Source organism: Podarcis vaucheri (assembly GCF_965113315.1).
Source record: "Podarcis vaucheri genome assembly, chromosome: 13".
Taxonomy (NCBI): Eukaryota; Metazoa; Chordata; class Lepidosauria; order Squamata; family Lacertidae; genus Podarcis; species Podarcis vaucheri.
The window spans coordinates 45,050,974-45,074,148 of NC_138751.1; the positions used below are offsets into that span (position 1 = coordinate 45,050,974).

The following is a 23,175-nucleotide window of genomic DNA, read 5'->3' on the forward strand; positions in this document are numbered from 1 at the left end:
TCGCAGGAGAGCGTAGGGGCTGGAGTGGGAAGCAAGAGAAGGAGAACGATCACACACACACACACACACACAGTATCAATCCTAAAGTCGCAGGAGAGCGTAGGGGCTGGAGTGGGAAGCAAGAGAAGGAGAACGATCACACACACACACACACACACACACACACACACACACACACACACAGTATCAATCCTAAAGTCGCAGGAGAGCGTAGGGGCTGGAGTGGGAAGCAAGAGAAGGAGAACGATCACACACACACACACACACACACACACACAGTATCAATCCTAAAGTCGCAGGAGAGCGTAGGGGCTGGAGTGGGAAGCAAGAGAAGGAGAACGATCACACACACACACACACACACACACACACAGTATCAATCCTAAAGTCGCAGGAGAGCGTAGGGGCTGGAGTGGGAAGCAAGAGAAGGAGAACGATCACACACACACACACACACACAGTATCAATCCTAAAGTCGCAGGAGAGTGTAGGGGCTGGAGTGGGAAGCAAGAGAAGGAGAACGATCACACACACACACACACACACACACACAGTATCAATCCTAAAGTCGCAGGAGAGCGTAGGGGCTGGAGTGGGAAGCAAGAGAAGGAGAACGATCACACACACACACACACACACACACACACAGTATCAATCCTAAAGTCGCAGGAGAGCGTAGGGGCTGGAGTGGGAAGCAAGAGAAGGAGAACGATCACACACACACACACACACACACACACACACACACACAGTATCAATCCTAAAGTCGCAGGAGAGCGTAGGGGCTGGAGTGGGAAGCAAGAGAAGGAGAACGATCACACACACACACACACACACACACACACACACACACAGTATCAATCCTAAAGTCGCAGGAGAGCGTAGGGGCTGGAGTGGGAAGCAAGAGAAGGAGAACGATCACACACACACACACACACACACACACACACACACACAGTATCAATCCTAAAGTCGCAGGAGAGCGTAGGGGCTGGAGTGGGAAGCAAGAGAAGGAGAACGATCACACACACACATACACACACACACACACACACACACACACAGTATCAATCCTAAAGTCGCAGGAGAGCGCTGGGGCGCTGTGAGAGAGAACAGGAAGCAGGAGGAGGAGAACGATAGCTCAAGCACACACACACACAGCCCCTACAGTGGCTGATCCAAAATCGGACAGCAAAAAACTGCAGGCAGGGACAGAGAGCACGGGGTTGTTTTAAAGCAGCCAGCGCTGCTCTACTTTTTTCCCTCCTCGGCTAGGCTGGCTGAAACGTTTTGCTGCTACATAGCAGCTCAGTGAGGAGAGAGGGACAGAGAGCACGGGTTGTTTTAAAGCAGCCAGCGCCGCTCTGCTTCTCTCCCTCCTCCCAGCTCGGCTCGCTGACAGGAGCCGCTTACACCCGCTTTGCAGTTTCAAAGAGAGCCACGGACTGCTCACAACTGCAGCGGATTCCCCTGCCATCCGTAGGCATTCGCTCCATAACACGCACAGACATTTCCCCTTACTTTCCAGGAGGAAAAAACTGCGTGTTATAGAGCGAAAAATACGGTATGTTGTAAGCTGCCCAGCCAGATGGGCAGGATATAATTTTTTTAAAAAAATTATTATTATTAAATTATTATTGTGGACGAAGCCCTCTGACATTGGATCCCACAAACACTTGAGAATCTATTTTCTAAATAGAGGCAAATTTCTAGGCCTCGTGGTTGCTGTGGTTAAAAAAAAAAGGAAAAGGAAAATTTAAGCACTGCATGTCTCTGAATATCTTAGAAAAAATAGGAGCCTAGGTTTTTAGGGAAGGAAAAGAAGAGGCTGGGAGGAGGACTTCGGGCTGAAACAGATCCTTCAAATCCTGGGGTCCATGATTGGCTAGATTTCAGCTTTAAATGCCTCACTTTGCACAGACCTACCTGAGAAGCTCATCCTGGCCAGGTCTGGAAGGGGTCAGAACAGCCGGTACAAGGTGGGGTCTAACCTCTGGGACATTTTCCTCATAAGCTCGGAGCCGCCCTCTTAATTCGGCCACCTGAAAGGCGTAATTTCTATTTATTTATTTCGCACACAGGGCGAAGTTCCCAAGATCGCAGTGTACTGTCTTTATTACAAACCAACCATGGTTTCGATTTTCCATTTAACATTTGCATTCACGTGTAAATCATAATCATATACAAATAGGATTCTCCGAATCCCTAGACTTCCCTCCACGGGTTCCATAGTTACTCTTTTCCAGCTGCATTGTATAATGTTCTCCATATTTTCTTTAAAAATCGGTTATCACCATAGTTCCTGTCACATTGCAAGTGTGTTTTTTTTTTTAAATCCTGCCAATGTTTTTAATTGTTTACTGTGTTGTCCTGAATGACATTTTCTATGGAGGATTAGTTCTAAGGACCTTCACGAGTGGAATGTCTTGCGAGTTCCTGCTGGTTTTTCCCCCCTCCCCCCTCTTTCTAAGCCGCTAAGCTGCTTATCAGCTGATCCGATCAGCAGATAAGCCGCTAATCCGCTAATCCTTCAATGGGCTTGCTTCGCAAGACGAAAAAACCGCTAGACGAAGAGAATCACAGAACGGATTCTTTTCGTCTTGCGAGGCACCACTGTATCTGGGGTCTTCAACACAGCACCCGTGGACACCCTCAGACAACCCTCCTGACACCTGCTCTTCCTCAAAAGAATAAATAAAGTTTTACGGCTTTTGAGTGGGTGTTTTCTGCCTGTCTTTCACTTGTTTGGGGCTGCGCTCAGGTGCTTTTTCCTGTTGCTTACTGAGACTCACCAGTTTTTTCTTCTGTAAAGGCTGTATTTTCTGGTGGCCACACCAGTTTTCTAGATTTCTAACTAGGCCTCTGGCAGTGCCAGATTAAACCCTGCCAAGGCCCCACGGCAGTCGAAATCTCTCTTGCCCACCACATGGGCATACTCTAGTGGGATAACACTGAACTAAGAAAGCTTGATTGCCATTTTCTTTCAAGATCAAATCAATATTAATTTTGATCCGTTGTTGCAAGACCCCTAAAAGGCATGAGGGACCTGCTCTGCCAATTTGGTAATCCGGCACAGGCCGCTGGGTCCCCGAAAAGGACAATGTTATGGCAATGCTAACAGGGAGTGGGAGAGAGAAAGAAACTGTAAAGCATCGATGTGCATCTAGACAGCAAGAATCGACAGCTGGACTGCCACACAGCATAGTTTTGAGCTCCTTGGCACTGCGGTGAAACTTTTAACCAGACAGAGGGATTGCATACCTTGTCTAGCAATTCAAAAATGCCCCACTGTCACCCCGGCAAGACTGGGGAAGATGTACAAAACCGGGGACAGCACATGCTGGAAATGTAAAACCAAAGAAGGTAATTTTTTCCACATGTGGTGGACTTGTGATGAGGTGAAAAGATTTTGGGGACAAATTTACGATGAATTAAAGAAAATACTGAAATACACCTTCCCCCAAAAACCTGAAGCGTTCCTCTTAGGTATGATCAGAGAGGAGATCAAAAATGGAGACCAAACATTATTTCAATACGCAACGGTGGCGGCTAGGATTTTACTAGCGCAAAACAGGAAAACCCCTAACATCCCCACGGTTAGAGAATGGCAAATGAAATTATTTGAGTATATAGAGTTAGCGAGAATGACACAAAGGATCAGGCATCAAAAAAATGTAAAGCTAAAGAACGATTGGAATAAATTTGTAAGTTATATTGAAGGTAAATTGGGAATTAGGAAAATCACAGTGGACGGAATTTAAAACCTGCGATGTATAGAGTTAATACAATACAACTGCAGAAATGTTATAAGTTTACTAAACCTAAACCGAGATGGAAGGAAGCCAATGAGTAATGTCTGTAAGTTTGTTTCCTTTATGTCAATATGTGTTAGTCTGATTTCTACTTTCTATTCTTTTTCTTTTTTCTCTTTTTCTTTTCTTTTATTTTTATCTTTCAAATGTCTGTATGCTTTTTGATGTAGTTTGCAAGAATTCAATAAAAATTATTTAAAAAACAAAAAAACCCAAAAATGCCCCACTGGCCAGGGCTGTTGGCTTATTCTGGAGGTTACGCACCGTATTTTTCGCTTTATAGGAAGCACCCGACTATAGGACGCACCTTGTTTTAGAGGGGGAGAACAAGAAAAAAAAATTCCTCCCCTCTCTGCTCAGCGCCCCTTCAGCGAAGCAGCAGGAGAAACGGAGCCCCCTCCATTTCTCCTCCCGCTTGGCTGAAGGGGCGCTGCGCAGCTCTCCCTCTCTGCTGAAGCCAGGAGAGTCTTGCTCTTCCAGCTTCAGCAAAAGGAACCCGAAGCCTCCGGAGCGCAGCGGGAACTCGCGCTGTGCTCCAAAGGCTTCAGGTATAGCTGCCTGAAGCCTTCGGAGCGCACCGACCCCTCTCGCTCTCCAGGCTTCAGGGATAGCTGCCTGAAGCCTTTGGAGCGCAGCGCGAGTTCCCACTGCGCTCCGGAGGCTTTGGGTTCCTTTTGCTGAAGCCGGGAGAGCAAGACTCTCCTGGCTTCAGCAGAGAGGGAGAGCTGCGCAGCGCCCCTTCAGCCAAGCGGGAGGAGAAATGGAAGGGGCTATCACTGAAGCCAAGGAGCCTGCATTCGCTCCATAGGACGCACACACATTTCCCCTTAATTTTTGGAGGGGAAAAAGTGCGTCCTATAGAACGAAAAATGCGGTAAGTCAACATGACTAGTAGCTATGGACTACCATATCCCCTGTGAAGAAGGCTTCATTATACGACGACCCCCCGCTCTTCCCCAGGTTCCCACCCAAAGGGAAAAAAGGGTCTGCTTACCTCTGCTTTCAGCTGCTCACAAACCGCTGCGTATTGGCTGATATGGCAATCCACACTGACCACGTTGCTTTTCATCTGCAGGCCAGGACAAAGCACAGAAAGCGGGTGATTTTGAGATGGGGGACAGAGGAAGGCTGTTACATTTTTGCACAAGTTGCAATTCCGGCCTGATTTAATAGGTTGCCTTTCTCGGATACCTACTAGGAGTTTGATCTCTTTAGCTCGGTTGGCATACTTTAGGGTGTTGTAGGTGTCCTCATAGGAAAGCGCAGAGGGACTAACGGCGGCTATCATTATGGTCCGGCAGTTCCCCCCGATAGAATCCTTTAGGAGGCGGGTAAGCTTGCTGTCCCGGTATGGAATGTGAGGCTTTTTGCCCTGTGGGCCAAAAGGGAAGCAGAGACGAAAACTGGGTTTATAAAAATCACGTTCCCACAGGAAAATGCCCACAATTCCCCTTTAATTCTTCTGTGGCGACTGCGACTACAGTCCCATGTGCACGCCTACCTGGAGGTAGGTCCAAGTGACCAGAGTGGGTCTTACATCCGAATAAACATACCTGGTGCCGATAATGCCAAGGTTGCAGGTTCAATCCCCATCAGGGACAGCTGCATTATTATTATTTATTAAAATTTAGAACCTGCCCTATTCCTGCATTGCAGGGGGTTGCACTAGATAACCCAGGGGGTCCCTTCCAACTCTACAATTCTGTGATTCTATGCAGAATATATTGTGCTGTTAGTCTTACAACTTCACCCCCTTGTGGTGAAGCCGAGATATAATAGAGAGTGGAAAGGACTCCACTTTTCAGCAGCTGGTTTCTGCAAAAAGTTTGTGTGCAGGAAACACTTTATGAGAACAAGGAAGGGGTGGAAGATTTAGATCGACTACATGGAATTGGCAGAAATGACTGGCAGAATCCGAGACCAGGGAGAAGAGTTGGTGAAAGAAGACTGGAAGAAATTTAAAGACTATTTACAGAAATATTGTAAAATTAATGAATGTTAGAAGGATGTTAGATAGAAACTAAGGGGTTTCCAGCTGTAATGCTTTAGGAGATACGGAAAAAAAAGGTTTATAAATGGGTAAAAGCTTAATGGTAAGGATTTGCTGAACTAACAAATTGAAGTGGAATACAAAGAAGGGAGGTATGAGGAGGTCTGGGGAAATAAGCGTAAGGAAGATATATTATGGGAAATTATTTGTTTTTAAACTGTTTTTATGTTGTATTTTGTTTCTTTTTATTATTTTTTTTCATTGTTATATTTTAATTTTTTTTAATAAATATCTTTTTGGGGAAAAAAAAGATTTAGAAGGGAAGTTACAGCACGGCATTATTTCTTTATAAAAACAGACAATATACTCTCTTCGCCCGTCCCGAATCATGCTGCATGTTTTAAAGCCTCAACCAGTCTGGATAACGCGGTCAGATTTATTATGTTGAAAGCCTTCGAAGCTTTTTTTGTACACACACTTTATCATATAAAAATATGTACGCGGGAATGACTGTCACTGAGTGAACTCAGGTGCCCTTTAACAATGGCCAAGGGTGTCCCTGAACAGTAAACCCAGGGGCAGACCACAGAAATTTAAACCCAGGGGCAGGAAGAAGCAGCAAAGGCGTTACCTTGGCATCCGCCAGGCTGTTAATGACGTTGATGAGAGCCAGCAAGGAGCGGTTGATGTTGGCCCCCTCGCGGCGGCGCTCCCCTTTGGCCTTGGTGGCAGAGGCCCGCTCTGAGCCCGCCAAGTCGATCAGACTCATCTTGGCTACCCGAAGGTCACGGGTGATGCCCACAACGCGATCCCGTTGCTTCACATGGATCTGAAAAAGTTAAAAAGTGCTGCATCCCTTGGTGTGGGTGGAAGAGCACTGAACTTCCTGAAAAGCAGAACTGGAGACAGCCAGCTGAATCTGCATTGGTGCTGACCTTTAAAGCCCTAAACAGCCTCGGCCCTGTATACCTGAAGGAGCATCTCCACCTCCATTGTTTGGCCTGGACATTGAGAAGTGAAGTTACAGGGAATCAGGCAGAGGGACTTCTTGGTAGTGGAACGCCCTCCTATCAGATATCAAGGAGATGGAGAACTACACAACACCTGAAGACAGTCCTGTTATTGGGAAGTTTTTAATGCAGTTCAAAAGCACGCCAGTGCAAGTAGATTAATAGGTACCACTGTGACGGGAAGGTAAACGGCGTTTCTGGGCACTCTGGTTTCCGTCACAGTGTCCCGTTGCGCCAGAAGCGTTTTAGTCATGCTGGCCACATGACCCGAAAAGCTGTCTGCGGACAAATGCTGGCTCCCTTGGCCTGAAAGCGAGGTGAGCGCCGTAACCCCAGCGTCGCCTTCGACTGGTCCTTTACCTTTTTACCTACCCCACAAGAATACAGATCGGATCAAGGATCCATCTGGTCTAACCTCCATTTTCCACAGTGGCAAGACAAAATATCTCCAGGAAGCCACACATAGGGCAACAGATTAAAGGTAGAAACTGTCTCTCATGTCTTGTTACGCTGTCGTTTCCACAGGGCTATAGGCTCGGCATTTATCACCCCTGCTATACAAAAATCTCCAAATGGGTCCAAACTTCAATGTCTAAAATCCCTGGTAGAGGACAAGGATCCAGAGATCAGGCTAAGGGAGGCCAAGCTCTGTGCAGGTGCCATAAAACTTAGGGAACAAGCTGTGCTACCATAATGACTACGGCCTTAAATGACAATTTTAGGTTATATTTTAGTGATTAAGATTTAACTTATATATTTTTAACTGCTGATATATCTGTATTGTCCCTATTATAAAGGACCATTAGGTCTAGTCATGACCGACTCGGGGTTGCGGTGCTCATCTCGCTTTATTGGCCGAGGGAGCCGGCGTTTGTCTGCAGACACTTAAACGCTGTTTACCTTCCCGCCAAAGTGGTACCTATTTATCTACTTGCACTTTGATGTGCTTTCGAACTGCTAGGTTGGCAGGAGTAGGGACTGAGCAACGGGAGCTCACACCGTCACGGGGATTCGAACCGCCAACCTTCTGATCGGCAAGCCCTAGGCTCAGTGGTTTAACCCACAGCGCCACCCACGTCCCTGTTATACCCAATTGCAAATTCAAATGTATCCCTATCATGTTTTATGACTTCCCTGATATTGTATGTGAGTTGGAACTGGTTTGTGACCAAAATAATGAAATTTGATGGGGGTTTTGTTTGTTTTTTGTTTAAGGCTTCTGCAAGGCTGGTGGGTTTTTCCGATGGGCGTATTCTGCGACTTAGCACTGACACAATAATCGTGCATCACTCGTGGATTTCTAATGCGTCATTAATTGCTGCTTTATTAGTAGTTCCGTGATGCTTCATGGTGTTACCACACTACTGCCATATGGAGCGGCAGTCTTCCACTATAGCACAAAGCAAGTGTGACCAAAAGAAAAACACCACAGCATTTGTGGTATGAAAAGCTGCAGGAGTTCAGCAGGAAGTTGCAGGATGATCACCGATTTGAAAGTAAGCTGTGTAACCGCCCCAAAACCTTTTGTGGGATCGTGTACGATTGGCTAAATGCCATCACAAGAACAAATCACCATGAGCGTACAAAAAGCTTTCACTACATTGGGGGACAGAAATAATATTTCCTGTATGAAGAGGGAAAGGATTCTCTTCCTAATTACAGTGCCCTGCCAAAGTTGCCACACTTACCTGGAAGACTGCATGGGAGCGCGAAGAGGTGGCGTTAATGTCTGTGGGGTGCTGTGTACGGTTCAGATTTCCTCGCCTCAGCATCTCCAGGAGTTGGCCTGCCGATTTTGGCTAAAAGTCACAGGCCAGCAGAGAGAAAGAGAGACTGTTTAGTTAGAAAACATGTGGAAAGAGTAATTTAATATTTAACTGTAAATTTATGTAAGGTTATTTTTTTCTTTGTATGTGTGGATTTAAGACACTGTATGATGTCTATGAATTTCAATAAAGGATTAAAAAAAGAAGAAGTCACAGGCCAGCAGAGAGACTGTTGAGAAAAGCACGTGCCACAGCCGCAAATAGTAACTTCTCCTTCATGTTCCCACCAGAGCTGAAGAAATCCCGTAAGCAAGCGATGGGCTCTTTAATTACATATATGTACAGTGGTACCTCGGGTTACATGTGCTTCAGGTGACATACGGTTCAGGTTACAGACTCCGCTAACCCAGAAATATTACCTTGGGTTAAGAACTTTGCTTCAGGATGAGAACAGAAATCGTGCAGTGGCGGCGGCAACAGCAGGAGGCCCCATTAGCTAAAGTGGTGCTTCAGGTTAAGAGCAGTTTCAGGTCAGCATGACTAAACCGCTTCTGGCGAAACCAGAGCAGCACATGGAAATGCCGTTTACCTTCCCACCGGAGTGGTACCTATTTATCTACTTGCACTTTGACGTGCTTTAGAACTGTTAGCTGGGCAGGAGCAGGGACCGAGCAACGGGAGCTCACCCCATCAAGGGGATTCGAACCGCCGACCTTCCGATCGGCAAGCCCTAGGCTCAGTGGTTTAGACCACAGCACCAACCGCATCCCTATATACATATATTACCCCCCCCATATTGTCCTCCCTGCAAGGCAATCATCATACCCACCTGGTGATAAGATAGTCCTTGTACCACGACCCCTTTCTCTGGGTCCTCCTGAATCGCCAGCGGACCCTTCGGTTCCAACAGGTCGTGGATCTGCTCATTGTACACCTGGAAGAAAGAATCGGGCTTCAATACAGTGCATTTAAGTCTCCTGGGAGTCAGCACTTCAGAAGTGGCTTTCCGGCTGGGGCAGAGCAGCTAGTTTCCCAGCAGGTCTGTCGCTGTCGCTCACCGGGAGATGAAGTTAGCTAGGTGCAAATACCCTAGCAAAGCCAATCTGGTGTTCCTGCTGGGGTGTTTGCTCCAACCCCTATCATGCCTGGAAAAATCAACTTGAAGCTGTAGCTAAGAGCACAACCCCCTCCTGATCTCAGCAGCAAGAGAGTCACCACTTGCTGTTTCAGGCTGCAGGCAACTGCTCATGTTTCTTAAATTCAGATAAACCGGTCAATCACTTTTCGGGGGCATCTAGTGATCTGATGTGGGCAGGGAGGGAACTAACAAGTTCATTCATTCTCTGCCGATTAAAAAGTAGCTTCATCCAATTCTGATGAAGCCTGACGTGCAAAACCAGGCCTCCCCAGCCCTGGTGCCGGCATCGTGGCCAAAAATTAGTGGCCAAAAATTGTGGAAACCTTTTGGGAAAAGTGTATTTCTGAGGTTGGATGGCTCATAAGACCACTTATTTTTGGAGTGATACCATAAAATTATATATCAATGGAGAGATATTTTAATGAAGAGTGTAATGCAACAAAGTTTGTTCAATCACCTGTATTCTATCAAAACTTACAGTGGTGCCCCGCAAGACGAATGCCTCGCAAGACGGAAAACTCGCTAGACGAAAGAGTTTTCCGTTTTGGAGGTGCTTCGCTAGACAAATTTCCTATGGGCTTGCTTCGCAAGACAACAATGCCTTGCGAGTTCCTGCGGGTTCCCCCCCTTTTTCTAAGCCGCTAAGCCGCTTATCAGCTGATCCGATCAACCGATAAGCCGCTAAAAGCTGCTAATAGCACTAATAGCGCTAATCCGTCAATGGGCTTGCTTCGCAAGACGAAAAAACCGCTAGACGAAGAGAATCACAGAACGGATTCTTTTCATCTTGCGAGGCACCACTGTATAGCCAAAGAACCAGAAAAAGGAAGCACAACTTGCTTACGCTGATATGGAGGAACTTTCCTTCATTTGAACATAGCCAATGGGCATGAGAGTTTAGAGAGCCAAGAGGGTGTTCTGAGCCACCAAACCTCAGAAATACACTTTCCCCAAAAGGTTTCCACAATTTTGCCCACGAGTGTACCAACCCTGTTAGCAAAATATTTTTTTTTTTTTTTTTAAATGTATCTGGCTGTTTTAATGGTAGTTTCATCTGTGCCTCTAGTTTGGGCAGGTTACCCCGAATACTTTGTAGTAAACAAGGCAACACGTATGGGGAAACAAACCATCAACTGGAAAGTTTTCCAGATTTTTTAATTATTATTTTTTTGAGGGAGGAAAGCGAAAGCAGATCGCAAGCAAACAAGAGAACCCGTCCATGGAACGGCCTTGCCAAAATCACAGCAGCTAACGGTGGGCGTATCTCTCACCGTTACAGGCATGGCATGCTACCCTGTAAAAAACGGGGCTCCCTTTGAACCGGGGAACGCACTAGATGGAAGTTATGCCAACCAACTAGATATTACAGGTCTGAGCTGCACTTTGTATGCCATGGGCAGGAGCCCAAGGACTGCAACAAGCTGGGCCGCAGTGATTAATTGATTAATTAGTTAGATCAATTGCTTCGAAGCTTTTAATCAACTAAAAAGGTGCCTCCAATTAATCAGGCAGCTGGTTGGTTTTTTTAAAAATGTAATTTTTAAACACAATTCACTTATGGAAACTGCAGGTGGCAAGCACCCTCTTCCAATGGCCTTTTTCCTCTTCTGAGATGATGTCTCCTGCAACATGTGTGCATGATCCAATATCAAAGCGCTTTCTTTGACGGTGTCTCTGTGCTTTCCTTCTGTGCCACATCTGGGATGGTGGGGAACCTGTGGCCTTCCAGATGTTGGTGGACTCCACCTTCCAGCATCCTTCGCCATCAGCCATGCTGGCAAAGGCTGATGGGAGTTGGATTCCAATAACATCTGGAGGGCCACAGAGTCCCTGCTGCATTCCATATTGTTCCAGAGACTCCTCTAAATCAGAAGCCTTGCCTTCTGCAAATGGAAAGTGCTGTTTTACTGGCACATGGTTATTTGTCATAGCCCCCAAAAGGTGTCCCTCTTGTGTCAGAGATGTAGCGTCTTACCCATATGCAAAATTTATCAATAGATTAATCGATTATTCATCATTTAAAATGCCTTTAATCAGGTTGCAGCCCCAGGAGAGAAAACACGCACAAGACATTTTTGATTGTAGCTAAGCTGGTATGAAACTTGCCTTCAGTGCCTTGATAACACATAGAATCATAGAACTGGAAGAATGGAAGGGTCCCCGTGGGTCATCTAGTCCAACCCCCTGCAACGGACATTTTCATGCGTTGGACCCCATCTGAACTATACATTTAAATGAGCATCATGCCACTTTAAAAAGTCACTTCCTTCCCCCCTAAGAATCCTGGGAACTGGAGTTTGTTGCCGGTGCTGAGAGTTTTTAGAAGACCCCTATTCCCCTCCCAGAGCTACAATTCCTGGACTGGTTTAACAATCAATTGCTCTTCTAATAAATAAACAAAAATAAAATAAACCCAACACTTTTAACAGGCTATAAGATTATTTAAAGGCCAAAGGCGTGGTTAAAGAGGAGTGTTTTTGCCTGGTGCTTAAAGGCACGTAATGACGCCACCAGGAGAGCCTCTCTGGGGAAAGCGTTCCACAGATGGGGAGCCACCACAGAAAAGGCCCTGTTCTCACATATATGCTACTTCAGGCAGCCCTTCTGAAGAGAACAAGACCAAGGGCAAACCCAGAATTTCCACTTGCCTATCTGTATGCGTGGAGGTCAAACTGCAAAACTGGGTTCCTGCTAGGGGCGGTCTGACCTCTGCTATGAACACTGCATCTCTCTGGAGCCTAAGGTAGAAAGAAGCTGTAAGAAATGGGAGAGGGTGATACCTCCTGGTAGGAGACGAGGACCTCGCAGTGCTTATCCTCCTTCCTGGCCTCTATTTGCTTGTATAGCTCTTCCATGGTGAAGTACATGATGCCCGGTTCCTTCTCCGATCCCAGCATGGTGTGGGTCTTCCCTGCACCCGTCGCACCGTAGGCAAACACTGGAAGAGAAGGAGGCCACAGCCCCTAAGTGTCAGGGATGTGCATTGAACCACCTGGATCACTAACAGATGCCGGAACGCTGTTCAAATCCTGGGGCCAACGTACAGTGGTACCTTGGTTCTCAAGCTTAATCCGTTCTGGAAGTCCGTTCCAAAACCAAAGCGTTCCAAAACCAAGGCGCGCTTTCCCATAGAAAGTAATGCAAAACGGATTAATCCGTGCCAGACTTTAAAAAACAACCCCTAAAACAGCAATTTAACATGAATTTTACTATCTAATGAGACCATTGAGCCATAAAATAAAAGCAATGAACAATGTACTGCATTCACACAATCAATCAGTAGCTGAACTGGGTTCCACACAGTCACAAAAACAAAACAAAAAAGAGCCACAAAAATGCAAAACAAATGGCAAAAACAGACAGACCTCAGCGAACACTCAAAACGGAAGTGTGGCACTCAAATTGGAAGTGTGGCACTCAAATCAGAAGCGTAACACTCAAAACGGAGTATGTTCAGCTTCTGAAAAAAGTTCACAAACCTTTGCAGTGTTTGGATTCCAAGTTGTTTTGAGTACCAAGGCGTTTGAGAACCAAGTTACCACTGTACCTGAAGGAGGATCTCTCCTGCTCCTGTCATCTTTGAGGGTCACACAGTCCAGGTTAGTATTTCCACTAAATAAAAATCAGTTTCCATGCTAGACACCAGTGCTGTCTGGGCATGATCCACAGGTGGAGAAGGGGCAATGCCCCCGCCATCTGGTCCACGGAGAGTCATGGCCAATGTTCAAAATTGGCCAGGTACATTTTGCACCTGGCTATCAGCCCCTTGCAACCAAGTGAAGATGCCCAGGCGCTAAGATGTCTGCCAGCTCCCTCCAGGCATCTGGAAGTGCCTGCCTGGGAATTCTTGGGTCTCGACTGTTTTCACACAACATAACAACACATCCTGTAGAATTCTACCCATTATAGTTGCACAATCGGAAGCAAAAAGCCATACTGAAAAATTTAACTTTTGAGCCGTCTGGCCTAGAAACGGCAACTAGGTATTCCATTTCACCGATTAAATCCTGATTCAAGGAGCAATTTGGGGTCTAGCTTATATATCTGAGTTTCTAACACTGGCCAAGGATGGCTTCCAATTCCATCCCATAAGTGCCAAACAGCGTCTCTTTCTAGTCTAGTGGTTCCCAACTTTTTTTGGCCATGCTCCACCTAAGCAACTCTAAAATCCTGATGCCTCCCCCGCGCCCCCCCAGACATATAATTCTTATTATTCAAAAAGTGAACTCCTATTCACGCGTGGGAAGCCTAAAAGGCCATTAACTTGGTCTAAACAAGCTTCCAAAGAATTGTGATTGAAGTCTATTTAATACTTTAGATACACATACCATTTGTATTTAGAGTTCTATAGCAGTAATTATTATATTTGCCTCGCTTATCAAGCACGGGACCCAAGAGAATGCGTCATACATTCCCTCGTTGATAAATTGCGAATTTCCCCCCAAAATGGCAACTGCTCTAAATGAACAGCTACGGAGCGGTTGCATTCAGGGGGAAATTCCAAAACTGTTGACTGAGCGCTCCTAGATCGCTACTTCTCCGAATGAGCCCAGTGTATTTTCTGTTTAGATAACCTCTCCATTATCACCAGCTGACTGCCATGTACGTTCTGATTTTAATTTTAAAAATGTGTGTCACAATATATACCGTACTTTTCCGTGTATAACACTCAAATTTAAGAAAATAGGGGGAGATGGCACAGAGTCGCTGAGCTTTTCTTGGGGGGGTTTTACCCAGGGTTGTTGAGTGTCCTTTAGGGGGATTGCCAAAAATTGCTCACCTGCACACGCTGCAAAATCCGCCTCTCGTCTGTCCCCTCGCCGGCAGAAGCTGCCCATCGCCCGCCCAATTACCGCAGCATCAGCCAATCAACACCAGCCACTGCCGCAGCAACCAATAACACGCCCAATAGCCGCTGACAGCCGTGGCAGCAATCAATCAAACGTCCACCCTATGCACTATCCATGTATAGAATGACCCCAACTTTTTAGCATAATTTTTAAAGAAAGAAATCTAGTCTTATACAGTGGTACCTCGGGTTACATACGCTTCAGGTTACATACACTTCAGGTTACAGAGGCCGCTAACTCAGAAATATTACCTCGGGTTAAGAACTTTGCTTCAGGATAAGAACAGAAATTGTGCTCCGGCGGCGTGGCGGCAGCGGGAGGCCCCATTAGCTAAAGTGGTGCTTCAGGTTAAGAACAGTTTCAGGTTAAGAACGGACTTCCAGAACGAATTAAGTACTTAACCCGAGGTACCACTGTACAGTCATACCTCGGGTTGAAGTAGCTTCAGGATAAGTATTTTCGGGTTGCGTGCTGCGGCGACCTGGAAGTAATGGAGCGCGTTACTTCTGGGTTTCGCCGCTCAAGCATTTGCAGATGGTCAAAATGCCGTCACGCGCAGAAGTGGCGAATTGCGACCTGCGCAGATACGCATTCACGTCTGGATGCGAACGGGGCTCTGGAACGGATCCTGTTCGCATCCAAAGGTACCACTGTACATGGAAAAGTACGGTATTTATATACTGTATGTGAGTCCCCTAGAACCATAAGAAATGCAAGAAAAATTGCTGTTAATAACTCATTCTCGAACTGCCTCCCTTAAAAATCAAATTGCCCCCCTGTGGGGCGTGGGCCCCACATTGGGAATCATGGCTCTAGCCTTTATCTATGGTTATCTACGGCACGGCCTTGAAGACTGCCTGTCTCGACGGCAGAGCCAAGAGAAGCCCCACCACTCCAGCCTCCTTACCTGAACAGTTGTAGCCATTCAAAACACCGTCCAGGATCTCTTTGGTCGTATTCTCAAACACCTCTGCTTGGGTAGCGCTCTCGCCGAACACCCGGTCAAAAGCAAACGTCAGGTTCTTGCCTTTCCTTTTCGACGGAGGGTCCTGAGCTTGGGCGAAGACCCCCGGCGGGCTGGGTTCCTCGGGATCAAACACCAACATAGAGTCTCCGACCACCCGCACCACGCTTTGGCGGTTCCCCTCCCGCTCGCGGGGGGTCTGCGGCCGCACCCGCACCACTACCGCCACGCTGCCCTCTCCAGCGGGCGAGACGTGCGCCATGGCTTCAGGGCTCTGTGTCAAAGAGAGGACATTTTTGTTAGGGATTGTAGGACAAGTCCTGCCAAGAAAAACAAAGAATTTATTTACGTATGTGTCAGGGGTTCAGGAGCAGAGACGCAGAGAAGGGAGGAGACAGAGAGCGAGGGGGAGGAATACGAAGGAAGGATGAGTGGGGATGACGACCCGAGATCACCGAGCCTGTCCAGTGAGTCCGAGGATTCCCAGAAGGGAGCGCCAGCGGTCAGAGCAAGGGGGGAAAGCAGGGGGACACCCCAGGAAGAAGGGTCCAGAGAGGGATCAGAGAGCAGCAGTTGGAGATCGGGACCCACGTGCCCAGCCGGGAGCAGCGGGGAGAAAGGGGACCAGACATCGGGTTCCGGAGGCTTTCAGCAGGAGGGAGGGCATGAGTCAGGAGTAGTCACGCCCACCTCGGGGAGCGACGAAACGATCAAGAGGAAGGTAGAGAGTTGGGCGCGCGCGCCAAGTTCAAATGCAGCGGATGCTGGCGCAGTAAGCAGCCCGGAGAGTGAGCCAGGTCCCAAAGCCCGCCGCAAGGAGGCGGAAGGGTCAGGGGGGTCCGCGTCAGAAGAGAGTAGGAAAGAAGAGACCACGGGGGGCAGAAGGACCCAGAGACGGAGGGAAAGGCGCAGGAGGTGGAGCAAGGCTAGGGTATTAAGCTGGTGTGCTAGAGGCGGAGACTCAGACGGGTCTTCGCCGGTCTGACATAGAAGACGTGGGGCTGCACATTGCAGTTTGGAAATGGAACCTGTAACCCAATAAAGACTCTTTTAACGTGAACGCTGGCTAACGTGGTCCTATGTGAGCTGGGACTGGGTAGCAGCCCTGACAGTATGCTACAACAGCGGCAAGAGTCTTGCTAGCACAAGGATGGAAGAATGAGGAAATCCCAACGAAAGAACAGTGGCAAGAAAAACTGACAAGCTACGCAGAGTTGGCTAAATTGACATATAAATTGGGGACAAGGACAACTGTGGCTTCAAGGAAGAATGGAGCTTCTAAAAAGCCAACAAAATGAACTGGACTCCTTGGCAGGTTTTGAATAAACATACATAAATTTATTGGCTGATAACATGTTAGATAGATAATGTAAGGATATGTTAAATTTTATAACATGCAGAGAATAACATGTGCGGAGAAATCAGAGAGAGGATCTGAGGGAAGTGTTTGGAGGGGGAGGGGAGGGACGGATGAAAGGGAGGGGAACGGGGGGGGGAGGAAATAATGTACGCTATTATATGGTTTGATAATTTGTTATGTTGAAATTCCTAATAAAAATATTTTAAAGAGAGAGGACAGGAGCATGTCAACATGCGCAGTGCCAGAGTCTTCACATCCCTGTTGATTCTGAGCGGGTGCTGAATCGCTCTTGAAGAAACTCTCCAAACCTGGCCACATCCACATTCCTCGTTTAAAACAATATCATACCACTTTAAAAAGATAGGACTTCCCCCGGGAACTGTAGCGTGTTGAGAGTTATTAAAGGTAAAGGTACCCCTGACCATTAGGTCCAGTCGCAGACGACTCTGCGGTTGCGCGATCATCTTGCTGATGGAGCCGGCATTTGTCCGCAGACAGCTTCTGGGTCATGTGGCCACCATGACCAAGCTGCTTCTGGCGATCCAGAGCAGCACACGGAAACGCTGTTTACCTTCCTGCTGGAGCCTTGAATGATGGTCAGGGGTGCCATGGGCAACGCTGGCCTCTATCCCTCTTTCCTTCCCTCCCTCCTCTGATGCCCTCTCGCATCTTTGCCTCCCAAAGGCTCGTCCAGCTGTTTGCTGCAGCAGCCCTGTCTACAAGCTCCCCAGGCAAATGATGCCTGTGGGGCCTGGCCAGGGGTTGCTGATGCCAGGAGCTGAGACGGCCTCGGAGCAAGCAGACAAGTGGGTGAGGAAGTCCAGCCAGCCAGCCCTTGCTGTTAGGAAATGGACAGACAACTGGGAGGCTGGGCAGGCAGGCAGGTGCTGTGCCAGTCTTTCTTGTGCTTGCAAGGCCCGCCTGGGAGCTGAGTGCCCGGTGCTGAAGCAGAGCCTTTCTGCCATGCAGGCCTGGCAGTGCCTGCTGCTGCCACCCAAAGTAAGGTGCTGGCCTCACCTTTGGCCAGTCTCCATTGGGCCACTAGGGCCATGGGCATCCTTTTCCCAGGCTCCTGTGGGGCGGCTTGAGAAGGTGGTGGTGGGAGCAGCTCGGAGGACTCCCAAGGAGAGGGAAGGAGGGAACATTCCACAAGGGAGGGTGTTCAAAAAAAGGGTGAGAGGCTCCCATCTCTGTAGGCAAAGGGTGACATAACTGGGCTCCTGAGCCCCACAGGGGTGCGGCAGAAAGAACATGGTTGGTCAAGGGAGCTGTGGACTCAAAAAGGTAGAAACCTCTGTCCCAGTTGGTTTAACAATCCATCTTCCTTCCCAGGGAACTACAGCCATACCTTAGGTTGAATGCGCCTCGGTTTTAGCGCGTTCGAGTTGTGCTCCGCGGCAACCCAGAAGTAACGGAATGCGTTACTTCCGAGTTTCACCGCTTGCGCATGCGCAGACACTCAAAATGACGTCACGCGCATGCGCAGAAGCAGTGAAAAGCGACATGCGCAGACCTGCCATCACTAGTTGCGTTTGCTTCTAGATGCGAACGGTACTCCGGAACAGGTACCACTGTATAGGAATTATAGCTCTGGGAGCGGAACAATGCTGGGGGTCAACAAAAGAGGTTTAAAGACTGCCTCAAGGCAAATTTTAAAAAATGTAGTATAAACACCAACAATTGGGAAAGACTGGCCTGCGAGCGCTCCAATTGGAGAACAGCCTTTACCAAAGGTTCCATGGGCTTTGAAGACACTCGAACTTAGGATGCAAGGGAGAAACGTGCTAAGAGGAAGGCACACTTGGCCACACCTGCCTGGAAACCTATGTCCCCACTGTGGAAGGACATGTGGATCCAGAATTGGCCTCCACAGTCACTTACGGACTCATTGTTAAAATCGTGTTTATGGAAGACAATCTTACTCGGCTACGAGTGATCGCCAAAGAAGAAGGAGGAGTCACCTAACAAAGGGGAAAGCCATGATTGCTTATAGTGGTATGATACTTCTGTAAATGTATAGTGCAGTTGGGAACCCTGGGGACATGCATACACGAGTCAGCTAGGTTTGCATAAGGAGATGATGGTGAGATAAACAAATTGCAATTTCATGTCATCTATTCATTCACAGATAAAAACCATTCTGCTCCAGTAAGCAGGGAAGTATCAAATAACCAGCCACATGCCAGCCAACCACCTAACTCTCCTTGGAGTCCTTCACAATGTCTCAACAACCTTCCTGAAGTTCAGAGCCCAGCAACTGAACACAGGATGATAAATTTGTCTTGCTTTAATGCTACTAAGGCAACAAATTTACGGCCCTGTTCAGCCACAAGGGATTAACGGCCAAAGGCACTCATTGATTGATTGTACCGGCTAATCAATGCATTCATTTGTTGCAAGATTATAAATGTGGGTTTTAATAACAGCTGTCCTCTCTGAAAAGAGCAATCACTTCTGACGGCTTTGTAGTAAGGCAGTGCCTTCACTTCTACTTCGGGATTCAGGCCATGTTCACAAAATCGTTTCTAAAGGGCTCAATTTATGTCTTCAGGGACAGATCGGAGCAGATCAGAAACATCCTGAAACTGAGGAAAATAGGAAATGTCTAGTGGGGGGCCATATGTGGTTGAAAGGAACTGCTGTGCAAAGTCACCATTTAGCAATTCTGAGAACTGCAAATCCAACATTTTGGAATTCCTTTCAAGGGGAAAGCCGAAAACAAAAACTGAAGTCTAATGGATTAATACTTTGAATCATTGCTTTCAAAATCTATTCATCAAATCTGTTATATATATATTCTAAAGGGAGGCGGGTAGTGCTGTGGGTTAAACCACAGCTCCCGTTGCTCGGTCCTTGCTCCTGCCAACCTAGCAGTTCAAAAGCACGTCAAAGTGCAAGTAGATAAATAGGTACTGCTCCGGCGGGAAGGTAAATGGCGTTTCCGTGCGCTGCTCTGGTTCGCCAGAAGTGGCTCCCTCGGCCAATAAAGCGAGATGAGTGCCGCAACCCCAGAGTCGGTCACGACTGGACCTAATGGTCAGGGGTCACCTTTACCTATATATATCCTGGTTTTCTACCACTATCTGTTGTTATATTTTGACATGGCCTATCATATTTAACAGAGGAAATATGAGCAGCACGTTTTTGGAATCACAGAAGTTTGAAGGGACCCTAAGGGACATCTAGTCCAACCCCCTGCAAGGCAGGAATATGCAGCTGTCCATTCAGAGGTTTGAACCTCCAACCATGGCATTATCAGCACCACACTTTAACCAACTGAACTATCCACATCTTAAACTGCATTGGATTCTTGTTCTTATTACAGTATTTATATTTTAAGCTGTTGTGGCCTGAGCCAACATCACTGTGTGATGGGGGCCGAATAGACAAGGCTGCAATTCAAAATCCACTTACTGGGAGTAAGCCCCATTTAATTCAATAGGGTTTACTTCTGATAAGATATTCTTAGGGTTGCAATGTCAGTAAGTAAATAAATAAAAAGCAGTTTTTGTATGGCAGTCATGTTTTTAGCAGTGGTGCAGAGGACTGCAACAGGATTAGCAAAAATCAAGTATCTGCTAGAGTAAAGCTATCATTGGATAAAATACATTTGCCCCTGCATTTAAAAATACTAGGGGACTGGGAATATCTGGAATGATCCTGTATCACCAAGTGGCTAAGCACCGTTGGTCAAGTCAATATAGATTAGTTCAGTCCTTCATTCTCTAAAATTAATAAACTGGTATCAGGATATTTTCATATGTTCGCAAATGGAAGGGAAGCAAAACCATACAGATATTGTGTTTTACACTAAGGGACAAACAGCAGCTTGAGTGTGGAGAATTATGTGGACTGGGAAAACAGCGTAAGAGGGGAAAGTTAACCCTCTCACTCGCTGAACCTGGGTCCTAATCTGAACCCCCTATCTCAGGGCAGCTAATAACATTTATAAAAACAGACAAACCAAAAAGCCCTAGGAGATCCTGTTCACAGTTCTCCCACGACAGTTTGGCTTGAAATGTATATTATATTTGATGTGTGGTGAACATCCTAAACGCAGACTGTGGTCTGTGGTGCTCTGTACAGAAAAGCCAAGGAGATGTTGCAGAATAGCCACAAAATATATATTCTTGGCCCTATACTGGATTTGTTTCTTCTGAAGAAACATGAGGCTATTTTGAGGATGGTCAGATCAAACAGGCTAACAAGGCTAATTTCCCCCCGGGGGGGGGGGGTAACCAGCAGTTTGGCCTTAGGGCACGATTTTCTTTTTCATATGTCACTAGTTTTTACAACAATCCCCATGCAAGAGGGGTCGGGGGAATACTCATTTTTAAATTCATATAACCCAGGAGCAAAAATGAGTGCTTGTTCAGCATAGAACAACCCCCTACCCCCCAAAAAAAAAGATTATTACACGATCCACTGACATTCCTGCCAAATGTTCAAGTGGTCTCAGGGAGCTTGAGAACCTGTTTTATAATATTGTTTTGCGGTTGTGAAAGACGGTCTGTTGGCTCCCTCGCCCCTTGGTGAGGTCTTCATGCAAAACCCACCCCAGTGCCTCCCATTAGTTGCCAACGTTTTAACCAGCCCCTGCTCCTATGCCTTTAAACGGCAGCTTGAATACCAAGAGCCTGTCGGGGAGTTTTCTTTCTTTCTTTCTTCGCAACATGGAGATCCATCAAGGGCAGGATGATCCTCAGACATTGATAGATCTCCGCGCTGTATAAAACTTCCCGATCTGTTTTCTGCGCATTGCAGCCGCCGAAGTCACTAAAAGCAGGAAAGGCTGTTCAGTCGACGATGCAAGATAATCCTCGTACCGTGTGGTCACCGGACAGAATCCTATATTATATACAGTATATTTTTCTCGGCCCCCCCCCCCACGGCAATAAAAATCAAGCACCCCTAAACACATTCTTTCTATGTCCCCTTACCGAGATCCTGCACGCAGTTCTGCCTCCTTCGACTCGCCAGTTCAAATCTCCCGGCCACGCCCCTTCGCCCGCTTCCCATTGGTGGACTGGCCTACCACGCGCGCCTCTGGATTTCTTCTAATTGGTCAGTCTGTTCCTTTGGCGAGGACAAAAATACTGTAGAGGCGGCCGGCCTTTCGCTATGCATGCTGGGAGTAGTAGTTTCGGTTAGGCTTGGGGGGATGCAAGGGAACTTCTGAAGCTGGCTTTTTGCTGCAACCTGTAGAGAAACAGTAGTGCGATAGGAATTTTGAGGTCTTAGATATATATGGTAATGTTCATAAGTGTACCAGTCAAGCACATACATAGATCAGCACAGGAAGACCGACCTGGAACCATTTTTGATTCCCAAATTGTCCCAAACTGACCAAATGCTCTCTCTGCAAGGTCAAAGGAAAATGGAAAAGCCTCCCCATTGTCTTTTCCTTCACAAATCCTGTCTTGAGGGTATGTCTGTGTTTGAATAGGGTGTGAGCCTGTGACCTGGCCCAGGAACCCAGTATTTATCATTACAAAGGACTGGCCAGGCTCCCCAGGCAATCCAATCAAGTAACCTGCCAGACAGGAGATAAACAAGGACAGGAGAAAAACAACATTAAAAATTCTGTTTTAGACTGCCTTTTCTGTGATGTAGGTATGATGTTTCTGAGGGGTGGTCTTGATCTACAGGGTGGCAATTTCAAAAGTCCATACAGTGGTACCTTGGGTTACATACGCTTCAGGTTACATACGCTTCAGGTTACACACTCCGCTAACCTAGAAATCGTGCTTCAGGTTAAGAACTTTGCTTCAGGATAAGAACAAAAATCGGGCTCCGCCAGCGCAGCGGCAGCAGGAGGCCCCATTAGCTAAAGTTTCAGGTTAAAAACAGACCTCCGGAACGAATTAAGTACTTAACCCGAGGTACCACTGTATAAGGCCTTGGGCGCCATTGTTCTGGGCTCCTCCTCCCTCCTTCGTGTGGTGAGTGAGGACCCTGTTGCAACAGATCAATAAAGATCAGGCTTACTAGCTGCTTTGCCAGTGGCGTGGCATGGGGGGTGCAGGGGGGGGCCGGCCGCACCGGGCACAACATCTGGGGGTTAGGGTTAGGGGGCGCAAATCCACGGGTTAGGGGGCGCAAATCCACGGGTTAGGGGGCGCAAATTACTTGCCTTGCCCCGGGTGCTGACAACCCACGCTACGCCACTGTGCTTTGGTTCTCAATATTCTTTGGTTGGCCTCTGTTATTTTCTCCTACCGATAGGGAACCTATGTAAGGACTCTATATGGGCTCTTGGATACCCCATAAGGAAAATGGCATTTT

General features: G+C 47.2%; 1 protein-coding gene across 2 annotated transcripts in view; it reads right to left on the minus strand.

Moving 5' to 3' along the window:
* KIF18B (kinesin family member 18B) overlaps window positions 1-22,089 on the minus strand; it is a 34,033-nt gene extending 11,944 nt beyond the window's left edge. Inside the window, exons 1-9 of one of the 2 annotated variants that reach the window (XM_082194800.1) lie at window positions 21,831-22,089; window positions 15,474-15,804; window positions 12,497-12,654; window positions 9,408-9,512; window positions 8,501-8,611; window positions 6,434-6,631; window positions 5,008-5,184; window positions 4,807-4,881; window positions 1,927-2,042 (exon numbers count right to left, since the gene is read on the minus strand). In XM_082194800.1, coding sequence (XP_082050926.1) covers window positions 1,927-2,042; window positions 4,807-4,881; window positions 5,008-5,184; window positions 6,434-6,631; window positions 8,501-8,611; window positions 9,408-9,512; window positions 12,497-12,654; window positions 15,474-15,792 — 1,259 coding nt within the window. In that variant the 5' untranslated portion in view covers window positions 15,793-15,804; window positions 21,831-22,089. Of the gene's footprint in view, window positions 1-1,926; window positions 2,043-4,806; window positions 4,882-5,007; window positions 5,185-6,433; window positions 6,632-8,500; window positions 8,612-9,407; window positions 9,513-12,496; window positions 12,655-15,473; window positions 15,805-21,446; window positions 21,508-21,830 lie in introns of those variants that run through there. The other variant, XM_082194799.1, reaches the window with a different exon arrangement.
* Between the last annotated feature and the right edge of the window lie 1,086 nt (window positions 22,090-23,175).